This window comes from Neopelma chrysocephalum, unplaced genomic scaffold (genome assembly GCF_003984885.1).
Source record: "Neopelma chrysocephalum unplaced genomic scaffold, ASM398488v2 Primary Assembly neopelma1_22, whole genome shotgun sequence".
Taxonomy (NCBI): Eukaryota; Metazoa; Chordata; class Aves; order Passeriformes; family Pipridae; genus Neopelma; species Neopelma chrysocephalum.
Window position 1 is genome coordinate 15,347,484 of NW_020897689.1, and position 12,364 is coordinate 15,359,847.

The window sequence follows — 12,364 nt, forward strand, 5'->3', positions numbered from 1 at the left end:
ACTGGGACAAAACTAAGACAAAAAGCCACACAGATATTTAATCTCCAAATGCTAAACAAGTCTCTAAAGGTGTCATCAAATCTAGCTATTGGTGAGCAGAATGTAACTTATCCAAAATCACTGTGTGTCCCCCAAGTCCCTTGTCACTTACTACATCCACTCTTTACCTAAAGCTAGCAATAAGCTGTAATACTTCACTACCACACTGAAGCCTCTAATCTAGGTATACAAATTTTTAATCGTCGCTGTCATTGTCACTACGTACAGAATGATAGCTAGCTGCTTCTTAGGTCAATTCAGCGTAAGAGCAGGGAAGTGATGTGTTCTCATACTTGCATAACCACGTGCTTTGGAAACAGGCTTCTCCTGTTAACTTACAGCTTGCAAAGTTCTGGTTGCAACACTGTTCCTCACCAATGTTGTTCACCTTGAAGTGTCATCATAATAAACAAGCATCTCCTCTGGTTTGTTTCATAACCAGGAATTCATTGCTGAATCATTTCAGCTTCCCCTCACCATAGTCTGCTGATTTTGCCATATAATTACCGATTACAGTGAGACACTTGGAGTTACCTTACCCACCTATTTTGCATTGCTTGGTGCCTTGTTTGGAACCACAGCTCACTGAGGCTTTTAGATCTGCCTTCAGCCTCAGTGCGTGTATTTCAGCTTCCCCTTTTGCTGGCACCTAAACAGAATATTCAACAGTTAATCGTGTATGAAAGCACATCCCTTCCATATAACTATTCACACTGACAGCCTAGAATTTTCCACCATATTTCTTGGTGTAAATTACATCAAATTATGTGAACTATAATTTCATTTCAGCTTACCTGAAAAATACCCTGTTAATCCCCGTGAAGTCTAATCTGAATTGTGTGGATCAGAGCATACTGTGACTTTTTTCAAATAATTTCCCTCTATGACTTGCTGATAAAAAAGACTTTCAGTATCACTTATTCAAAATTCAAAGTACAGCAAATAAAGTAGTGCTCTCTTTATTGCCTTTTTATGTAAACAGGGTGGAAGATGTCAAGGTGATCGAGACAAGCAGATAACACCACAGGAAAAGCACATTCTTAAGGACCTAGGTAGGAGCGTGGCTTTCTATTCAAACTTGGGGAAAATACAGTGATGCCTCAGTGGTGCAGAACTGTGGTTTTAAGGTTGGATAAGGCATGTGTGGAAAACTGAGGACCCACAAGAAACAATGATAATCGTGGGGTTTCACTGTTTTAGGGAGACACGTCTATGATCAGCTATGATTTGCTCTCATCCCGGCAAGTCGGTGAACAGTAATTTATGATGTAAAGTAAGAAGTTTTTAACTTGGTAACTGCTACGAAGTAGCAGCAGGGGGAGGAGAGATCCCTTGCTATCCAAGCCCTTGGCCAGGTGGTTCTCCAAGCGGGATGGAGCCTGCGGTGCCTTCCCGATGGCCGGGCCAGCCAGGCGCGGGAGGGCCGCCGATGTGGCAGCAGCAGCAGCGGGATATGTCGACCCGGTAGCGGCGGCTGCCACCCGATAGGTGCCCTCGGCAAGGCTTGGTACCCTCTGCCGCAGAGCCGGGCGGCCCCGCCGGCATCCGGCATCCCGCACCCGCCCAGCCGGGAAGCGCCGCCTGCCCCAGCCCCGGCCCCGCATCCTGCACCTCCTCGGGCCGCCTCCGCCCCCGCAAGGAGCCCAACCTTCGGGGCGGGCCGGGCCGGGCCGGGCAGGGTAATACCAGCCCTGGGCCGCGGCAGGCGGGCAGTGCGGGGCAGGCAGGAGCCGGCGGTGAGCGCGGGGGCCCGACGGGGCCGGGACCCGACGGGGGTATGGAGCGGGAGGAGCGAGGGGCGCTCAGCCCCGCTGAGGCAGGGCCAGGGCTGGTGGGGAAGGGGCGAGGGGGCCGCAGCCGCGGGGAGATTGGAGCCTCCCCCCCCGGGACACAGCCCGGCGGCGGGACGGGCCCGGCGTGTCGGTGACGGGCGCTCCTTCTCCTGAGCTTCGCTCTTCCCGTAAAGGAAGCGGTACGGTCTAATGTAGGGTGAAAATCAAGGCTCCTAACTGCTAGGCTTTTGCCTGTGACTGGCAATTTGCTCACAAATGGGAATACGTGGTGTGATTACGGCCGTACGGCACTGGAAAATACACACAGTGTGGGAACGTTCCGATTGCCTGCCTCCCGAAATAGCAGGTAACGTTTGCTGCTAAGGAGGACACCTTCCTTCCTAAGGTTGATACCACACCAGTGTGTTCAGTACCTTTTTGTTCAGCTAACATCACCTCGCTGTGAAAACGAAGTGCTCTGTAGGTATTGACTCAACATACCTGTTTTAAATGTATGTGAGTTAATCTTTTCAAAAAAGGAGATGGAAGCTGAGGACCCCAGGATGAAACAGAAGGTCTATAGGATCTAGCAGAAGATATTTGCTTTAATTCTACTAGTGAGGATCCGGTATATTTCACAAAGCAAATCTTTAATAATGTATTTTGTACATGCAGAAAAGAACAATGCAAAAGAAATGGCTGTTTGAAGGTCAACCTCTTTTTTTAGTCAATATCTCAGTGTCATAATGTATTTTATTTCTGGATTTGAATTACAGAAGAGTGGTGCTTGTACCTGAAAAATCATGTTAAACTTCAGATGCATCCGGAAGTTACTACAGTACCTGAAATTTTTCTTTTATTTATTTATTGAGAATCTCATCTGTATATGTCCTCTACGCAAAAAATCTTTTGCTGGTGAAATAGTTCTTATTACTGGTTCTGCAAATGGGATTGGAAGGCAGATTGCCTTAAAATTTGCTCCTTTGGGAGTGACTTTGGTTCTTTGGGACATCGATGACAAAGGTAACAAGGAAACATGCAGATTAGCCCAAGAAAAAGGAGCTAACCAGGTGTTTGTCTATCATTGTGACTGCAGCAGTAGAGAGGATATCTATGAAAAGGCAGACAAGGTAAGATTTGACTTCTTACTTCTGATTTTTCTTGCTTCTTTTTAATAGTATATGCTATGGATTCTTTTTCTTTTTTTTTTCTTTTTAGAAACTGTTTCTATTCACTAAAGATAAGAAATCATGTAGGGCAATGACTTTGTCTTTTCAACAAGTCACTTCTAGATGGACCTTAGTTAAACTATGTTCTCAATAAAGTAACTGGATTTAAGAGGTTCTGTTGAGATTTATCCATTTTTAGTCTTCATTGTGAGACAGTAACTTCTTCTATATTAAGAGTATGGTAAAACACGCAGCAGAGGTTATCTTCATATATTTGTTTAGGCTTTGAAATTTCTTCAAGATATCAAGAAATTAAAAAAAAAAAAAGAAAAAAATCAGTATATGTTGTAAGAGGGGAGTTCTTTCCCTTGCCCATTTGTATAGAAAACTGTAATTCTTTGAGGGTATAATGTTTTCAGAAATGTCATCAGGGTCTCCAGTCAAAATGATGATTCAGCTTCATTTTATTTTTTGGTCAATATAGCTGGGAAGTAAGGTAGGAAAGACCTCCATTTTAAATTAAAGTCTTTTGCTGGGCTGACCTACATTCTTTAATTATTATTTTTTTTACTTTTATTATTGTCAGAGTCTAGAAATTGGACATTCACATTGTTACTTTTTACTTGTCCTTAAACTGCCTGAAAATATTTCCCAGTATAGCCTTACTTATAATCCAGTTAGCCACTCTGACATTTTATCCAAGGATAAATTCTTCTGTTATATAAGAACATACACTGTTCAGTGTCTGAAGGCATATATCAGAGAAATTAGCTAAAACATTTCATGACGTGATTGTTGATAGATTGTTTCAGAATGGCCTTGAAATGTAACATTAATTTTCTATGAAAATTGTAAGGGGGGGCTCTTTGTTTCATGGTTGTTGCTTTTAATTTTAACCAAAACAAATTAATTCCTTCTAAGCATGGCTATGAAAGTTTGAAACATTTTTTTTCCCTCAAGAAATGTTCCCAATGCAAAGTTCTTCTAAAAGGTAAGTTGGATTCAGGATCTGTAAGTATCTGAAACTGCAATTCTCACATTTGCAGTCAACAAGGTATTATTTTACCCACCCTTGTTAGCACCATTAGGGACACAGACAGCTGACTGTGCACAGAAAAAATTCCGCTTAGAGCCATTGGTCCTAAATGTTAAGAACCACAGGTGGTACCACGGTAATCCTTGGGCAGTGGTGTATTTATTGTACCATAACAGCATGTAAGTGCAGATGAGCAAGTTGTTGAGTGGTCTGTCCTGTGCTGACACAATATGCAGTGTTCAAGGAGGATTATCTTTGCCAATGACTTGGTCAGGAGAGATGATGTGATCCTGACACCTGTGTGAGACATTGATAATGACTGCAACAATTTTGGAGTAGCAATCACAGTGATTTCAGCAATCTTCATATCTGTTATCACTTCCAAGCAAGATGAAAACTTTTTCTGAGCAATTTGTGGTCAGTACTTCATATATGACATTTGATCTTTATTTGAAATGATACTATAAAAAACCAACAGTTCTTCTCAAATCTTATTTTTTGCAAGTAAAAATAAAAACTTACCTTAGAATTTGCCAAGATCAAATCTCTTTAAAAGATAACATTTCAAATTGGCATTAAAGTCCACTTCCCATAAAGGCTGTCTGCTTCTTGCAAAGACATGCACCAAAAGGTGTAATTTAGGCTTATGCAGTTAATTTCTTTGTTGGACTTCAATGTCCATGCTGAACATTTTTAAATTATTTGTTTACTTTTAGTTTAACACAGTCTCAAAAGGTTTTTTCTGTGCCCTCCAGTAATTTTCAATCTCCAAATACATTAACCAAATGAGCCGCAGGGCTCCAGCCTGCAGAATTTGCTGTGCACATATCAGCAAACACTATACTGCAGGGCGCAGACTGACCTACCAACAGAAGTTTGAAGAGTTGTTTAAAATTCAAAAATTGCTGTTAAGGTGTTAAATTATTGTTAACAATATCAACATCTTCATAGATATTTGCATGTATTGAACTGTCATGATGAAGCGAGAAATTTTCTTAGTTTAAGGGTCTTTCATCTAGATGCCTCCTCTACTCTTGAAAATACCTTCAACTTTTTGATTGGTAATCTGAGAAGTCTTGAGCTTAGACCCAGAAGATAAAGCAATAGCAAAAAAGCTAAATTAATTGTTTTTATTTGATATACTCACTGCAGAAAAACCTAGGTATTTTCCGATAATGAGAGCTTTCTTTATGGGAAGCAAATCAAACAACCAAAGTCCCTAAAGAAGAGGTTTTAAAAATAAACTGGTGAAGTGAACAGCAACTAATTTTCAGGATCAGGCAGTATCCACTTGGGAATTTTGAAGGAAATCAGATATGGATCTGATGGGCTGGAAATGTGGGGGGTGTGTTTTGCTACAACATGTGACCAGAAACAAAGAGTAGCAAATATTCCAGTTTTAAAGTGCACTTGAGAGGCCACAAACTACGATCTTGTCTTAGAGAAAATTGGTAGAAATTATAATAAAGAGAGGAAGTAATAGACACCTCACAAAATACGTAATGTATAATAATCAGGTTGACTTTTTGCAAATGGAAGCCAAGCTTCACATGTATTTTGTAGTAGTGAGCAAACAGGTCAAATGAAGCCAGGTTAAATAAAATGCTGGCTGGTGAAGCTGTGTTGTCAAGTGAAGAAAAACAGGATCATCACATGGACTGACACAGCAGTTAAAAGATATAAGTGGGAAGAAAGCACAGATACAGCCCACGAAGGAAGAATTGAGTATTCCTGCCATACTCAGTAGTGTCTAGATTTGCATTCATTTGTGCAGGTGGAATGGTGCTAATATCTGAACGCTGTTTTTCTATGACAAGCATTAAACCTGACACAGCTGAAGGAGTATCAAGCAAGTCTTCACTGAATGCTAAGGTTCCCTGAGAGAGCCAAAGGAAGGTCAGATGTTGGGGTATCAGATTGAAGTACCTGTTTCCAAATTGCCAGACAGCAGCATGTATGGGACTTTTATGCTTTTGTATTCATACTATAATTTTTGAGACACTGGATAACCACTCACCTCTAGCACAGGAATCTCTGCAGTGAGACTGATTCTTAATACTATGAATAAATCTTGGCCATCTGCTTTGATATAAATCCAAATCTTGGGACAAAATCTTTTATAATAAACCAAAATCTTTTTATAATAGAGCTAACGGTGATTTTGGCCTTCTTTCCAAGTGATGTTATCTATCTACTTCATGGTATGTCCTCAGAGGATTGGTATCCCCAGAAATCTGCGTTGAATTCTTTCCAGTTCAGGAGAAATTATATAGAAAAGGGGTTAAACAGGCTTGTCTGAGGAATGCAGTCTCTCACAATACCAAAAATATGGGACAAGAAATGTTCCGATTGGAGCTAAAGCACACTCACGGTGCACACTAAAGCTTTGTAACTTATTGCCTTATATTCCTGTGGAAGCCAAAAGTATTCTGGAGTTCAGGGAGCTATTAGACAAATTCAGGGAGTGAGATGGGGTGGAGAATCACTGGGATATATTCAATACAAAGATACTGATACCTTATGTCTCTCAGGAAGCTCTGAAGTTGCAGCACGTGAAAAGTTAAGTACACTGGAGACCTTAGAGCCCTCGTCCTTTTTTTATTGCTTTCAACCATGAGACAAGGGCTAGGAGGCTTAGATGGACCTTTGATCTGAAGCAATATAACAGTTCTTAAGTAGTTATGTTTTCAGTAGATATATCAAATACTGCAAATATCACTAAACATTTTCATAAATGAAGCGCAAGAGGCAAGGATACCTTCTAAAACTTTATGGTTTTTTTATTCAGGTTAGAAAAGAAGTTGGAGATGTTACTATTCTAATCAATAATGCTGGCATACTGATTGGGAAGAAGTTCTGTGACATTCCAGATGCAGATTTTGAAAAGACCTTCAGAATCAACTTCTTCTCTCAAGTCTGGGTAAAGTTTTGTGGTTTGTTGTTTTTTTTTTTCTGGGTGACCAAAAGGTTGAGTCAAGTGTTTTGGTGTGAAAATCACCATGGTGGTGTCTACCTCAAAACCCCGATTTGGAATAGGGATGTGAAGGGCCTCGACTGGGGGAGAATATGTTTTCATAATCATCCTGTAATTGGAAACACACCAAATTGACACTCTCCCCATTATGTTTCAGTAGTAATAACACAAACCTGCCTGAGCACTCTGGTAAATCAAAAGTTTGTGCAACTGTACCATGAAACATGCTCTACCTGTAACAGCTGTGGCTGAAGTTAGTGCTGACATGATGGCATGTGTCTTCCCTGTTTGCTGGCATTAGAAGTCTTTGTCTAAGGGACTTGTAGCATTCAGGGAGACACAACCATAACTTAGTGGTTGACTTGCAGTGTTAGGTTTACAGTTGGATTCAGTGATCTTAAAGTTCTTTTCCAACCTAAATTGTTCTATTCCAATCATTTTTTGCTGCACATTTTGGTGTCAGTCTTCAGGCTGTGCTTTCATTCCTAACCACCACCTGATTAAAGTACATAGAAAAGTAATGTGGATAGGAAGTATTATCTTTGTTTTATTTTCTTACCTCTGAAGGAATTTGTTGTTATTTGGGCTCTCATTTGACCTTTAGAAGGTTTTGTTGTGAGGGAGTGTTACTCTTGCCCCCTCTTGCATTTTTTGTTTATGTGCCTGAGTGAACAGCTTGCATCAGGGAACAATATAGCATTGCAACTCCCTTGTTAAAAGGCGGTTCTCCATGGAAAATCCTTGCAGGTAAGAGTCCTCTAAGCATTCCTCAGCCACACTGCATCATTCTTCCAAATACTTGAGGCAAACGGACTGAGAGAGATGTTCCCCCTGACAGGTCTGAAGAAACACTGGGCAGGAGGATAGTGATATACTAGGTACTCACATTTGGAGTCAAATAGGACATCTCAGCTATTGAAAAAAAATTGTTGTTGTTTGTCTCTTTTTTTTATCTAACCCTTCATAAAACACTAGCATTCTCCTCAGTTAGTGTCACCCACAGTGGTGGTCTGGGATGCTGGGGTTGTCTGGAAATTCAGTCTGTAAAAAAAAGGGCCCACAGGCAGCTGAACTTCCCTTGATGTGTTGACTTCTAGCTCCCTCTTGTGTACCAAACCTTTGGCAATACTCTCAAACAGACTCAAATCGTGAGGAACCAGGAGGCAGAGAAAATAGAAACTTTGCTGCTTTTAATAAGACAATTTTAATGCTGTTAGATCATCAAATAGAGGGCAGTCATTCAAGGAAATTTTGTCTATCATTTAAAAATTGTTACAGAGATAAAATGTCAGTTGGGCTTCTTGTATAATGAAGCCCCAGAAAGCCTAATTTTGAAATGCAACTTTTTTGACATGTCTATTTATAAAGGGTTTTTTTTAATATATGTATATTCTCTTAGACTTGCAAGGCTTTTCTTCCAGCCATGATGGCCCGTAACCGTGGGCACCTGGTTAGCACAGCCAGTGCAAGCGGATTACTGGGACTCTACAGACTGACAGGTTAGTATTGTCAACTGCCATTACAAATTAGATCTACATAAAATGACTTTTCTCTGAGACCTAACAAATGCTTGGCTTAAGCAACCTATACTGACAAGAACCTGTGGATGCCAAGGGTGATGTTGTACCAACGAGTGTGACAGTGTCACGTTGCCTAAGTGGTACTGGGAGCTCACTGCAGATTTTACTGTCTGATTACACACTGTCTTATCTCGGCAGAATAAGGACAATACAGCTCGTATGTGTGCAGTGGGAAGAAACTGCATACAGGTTGTCTAACTCTTTCTCACACCAGGTTTTCTTCAGAGTCCTGAGACACGGATTATATCTGGAACTATATATTTAGCTGGAAAATGATTTTCAGGTCCAGAAGGCATTTTGGCAGAATTTTCAATAAAATTATTTTGATTAAAGTTTTAAGCTATGTAAAAACTCAATATTCTCAGCTGTATCCCTCAGGAGAGCAGTCTGCTATAGTCCTGCCTATTTCATCAGTCTGGGTCTGCTGCCCAGTCTTTCCTCAAGCCTGTCTTACATGTTGATTGTATCTCCGAGGACACTCCTTAAGAATCTGAACTTTGGTGTAATAAGTGTCTCTTGTTTCTTCTTCTGATTGATGGTGTTACTGTAGTGTTCATTTGTGACCTGTTATCATTGGGTCATATTTGGTATTGATAATATAGGTTATGTTCAGGTTTCATCATATAACTGTAAGACTTATGGGAGTGTATCTGAGCATCCATGTTTTAACCTTTTACACCTTAGCTATTTATTTTTAGGCTGTGTGGTTCCATTATTCACTGGGGGTGAAGTCCTGAAGAATAGCAAACTAACTTTGATGCCAGTCTTTGAAGTCACTCTTTTAGCAAAATTGGATTTCATTGTATCTAACAACTATTTACACAAAGATTTGAAAAAACTTTAGGAAACCACATGTAAATCACTATATTAGTTTCTTACAGCTGTAAAATTGTAGAATAATTTGGTTGGAAGCAATCTCTGAAGGTCATTTGGTCCACATATCCAAATAAAAGCAAGCCCAACTTAGATCAGGTTTCACAGGGTTGTGTGAGGGCAAGTTTTGATTATCACCAAGGATGGAGTTCCGTACATTCATCAAAAATAAAATTCTGACCAGATTCCATCTTCCTGGGAAAACAAAACAAAAAGTTGCAGGGTAAATCAGAAGCAATAGGCTAAAGCAGCATTTATAAGTAGGGTATTTATATTTTACCACTAGAAACAGTTCTTTCTGAAATGTAACCTGTGATATTGAAGGGTGAAGACATTCTGAACTGAAAGAATGTCTGCTTCGTACATGAGTATCTGGAAATGCACATAAAAGGTTGAATAAGTTCATCTTCCTATATCACTCTATAGTGCACTGAAAAAAACTGCTCTGGAAAGGATTAATCTTATCCTTAGACAAGTGTGCATCAACCACAGGAAGAGTCATTAACCTTCAGAGTTAGCATCACCAATATGCTTAAAATACTAATTAAAAGACTGCTAATTAAAGAACTAAATAATATAATGGATTAAATATTATTACAAAGAGTTAAATTCTGTATATAGCATTTACTGTGGCGCTTTTGAGATTTTGAATATTTCTTCTTTATTCATTTTTCAGATTATGCTGCAAGCAAGTATGCAATCATTGGAATGATGGAAGGCATAAATTCAGAACTGTATCATGCAGGAAAACATGGCATTAAAACCACAATCATTTGCCCTTATTTTGTTCACACTAAATTAAGTAAAGGTTTCCAAAGCGCGTAAGTAAAAGAGATTGTGTACTATTTCATATGTAAAAAATAATCACTACTCACAAGATATACCATATTCAGTCTCTAGCTGGTTGATTTGATTTTCAGTTCAGTGGTTTTGCCCTATTGGCACATAAAACTATGTCTTTTGATCTAAAGAAATGCAAGTCTTGCATACAGTTAATAACTGGTGTGCAACAGGGACTGTAATAACCTCACAGTCAAGGAATGGTTTGGGATGCACAGCAGTATTTAAGGGTTAAAGGGAGCCTTAATTGTCAGTAGAATGGACACTGCTGATGTTCGCTGCCGCAAGTAATTTTGGCAGTGTGATTACAGTTATGGCTGTCAGGATACCTATGACCTGTCATTATCAACTGTGCCCCATGGGCTGTATTAGCAGGTACTGTACTTCTCTGAGAGGGAATAGCTGTGGTGACAGTATCTGGTGGGAGACTATGGGTGCAGTAATTGGAGAGGCTGCAAGCACTGAATTAGCCGTTGTAGTAGCACGGTAGCAGTGTTGTTGGTTTGTCAGTGCTCTGCTCCTGCTTCCACCATTCATCATCCTGCAGGAGCATATGTTATGCAGAGCACAGCCTTTCTCCTGGCTGGAGACAGACCTGGTTCTGATCTACTTAGCTGTCACCTCAGCATCCACAGTAGAAAAGGAGGAGGTGCGCAGAAGGCAGAACTTTATGCGTAGAAGAGAATATAGTATGGCTAAGCTTGGAAGTTTTCAAATGCTGCAATCATTGTGGGCATTAACTTCATTATGCTCTGCTTGCTCTAAATTCATTAAGATTCAAAACATCATCAAAGTGTTTTCAATTTATTCTGATGATAGCAGGAACAAAGAAATCTGGAGATTCCTCTTCAAGGCTACTTGAGGGGAAGGAGAAAAATTCATAAGTTAGTTAATTACATATGTGTTAGAATACATCTCAAAAGCAAAGTTTTATAATTCCATAACAATTTTTTCTTGTTTCACAGAAAACCCCTTTTGCTTCCTGTTTATGATCCAGAGTATGTAGCCTGCAAGATCTTGAATGCAATTAAAAAGGAAAAGTTTTATCTAATCATGCCTCCAACTTTACGCTTATTGGGTTTGAAAACGTAAGCATGTGTCTTGTCTTCTAGCATTGCCTTCTTTCCTTTGCCATATGCCTGTAAAATCAGCAGAAATGTTTAGTAAAAGCAGTCCTTTAGTTAATATTCCTGCAGTCAATCCAGTTATAGGTACCCAACTTTGAAGAAACAGTGGTTTTAATTTTTTAATAGTGTAAGGTGAATAGCATTCCTCTGGCCCCTTCTGTCTCTAATATATGTCTTAAGCTACAGTTGAGTATAGAAATTTCAAGAATTTTCATGATATGGTACACTGGGAGTAATGCCTGGGCTAGAACTGTCTGCTTCCAGTCACCGCCTCCACTGCTGGCTGGGCTTTTGCAAAATGGCTTGGCCTGTCATTCGTTTCCCTCACTTATAACATGGGGGAAACACCAAATGTGTTATTGCCAGACATTAGAATTACTGAGCAAATATAATAAATTTACAATTTCTTTATTTATAGAGTACATTTTTCTAAAAAAAACAAACCTAACTCTGTGTTTGTCTCATCAGTTTCCTTCCTAGAAAAGCAATACTATGCTTTGAATCATGCATCAAGTTCCCTGAGAGCATGGATAAAGCCTATGGTCAGAAGGAAAAGGATTGAAACAAAAATATTCTGAAGACTTCAAGTGCCATCAAATTGAATATTTTCAGTAAAAAATAAGTTTAATTCATGTTTATTCTTTGACAGACAATTTACTTCTTGTATGATATTTGACATTGGTCAACATGCAATTTAATTCTTCATTACTGTCTTTTATGTCTTTGTGTTTGGTAATTTTCCGAGTAACCTTTGAAAAATCACTGAAATTTAAAATTACATAGGTATTATGTTAAGTTACTAAGCAACAACTTGGCATGGACTGTATTGTCTTCAGACTGAAATTTCAATGACATAGCCTGAAATGACTGATTTTTAGTCACAACCCAGTCTCATTTTATGATGGCATGCTGCTTTTATCTGAGGTCTCAATAAAAGACCAGGCAGGGATGTTT

At 39.5% G+C, this 12,364-nt stretch overlaps 1 protein-coding gene across 1 annotated transcript; it reads left to right on the top strand.

The window, feature by feature from the left end:
- The first annotated feature begins 1,735 nt into the window (after positions 1-1,735).
- On the top strand, positions 1,736-12,341 carry LOC113960687 (epidermal retinol dehydrogenase 2-like). Its single transcript, XM_027670404.1, has 7 exons — positions 1,736-1,775; positions 2,588-2,941; positions 6,805-6,936; positions 8,390-8,489; positions 10,120-10,264; positions 11,249-11,371; positions 11,879-12,341. Exons 2-7 carry the CDS (start codon positions 2,615-2,617, stop codon positions 11,970-11,972), a joined length of 921 nt encoding a protein of 306 aa, XP_027526205.1. The 5' UTR covers positions 1,736-1,775; positions 2,588-2,614; the 3' UTR covers positions 11,973-12,341.
- The last annotated feature ends 23 nt before the right edge of the window (positions 12,342-12,364 follow it).

Bases quoted from the DNA above. Each gene is read 5' to 3' on its own strand.
- LOC113960687 (XM_027670404.1), top strand. From the start codon at position 2,615: ATGTTAAACTTCAGATGCATCCGGAAGTTACTACAGTACCTGAAATTT. The intron at 6,937-8,389 runs GTAAAGTTTTGT...ATATTCTCTTAG, and splicing joins ACTTCTTCTCTCAAGTCTGG to ACTTGCAAGGCTTTTCTTCC. The intron at 10,265-11,248 runs GTAAGTAAAAGA...CTTGTTTCACAG, and splicing joins AGTAAAGGTTTCCAAAGCGC to AAAACCCCTTTTGCTTCCTG.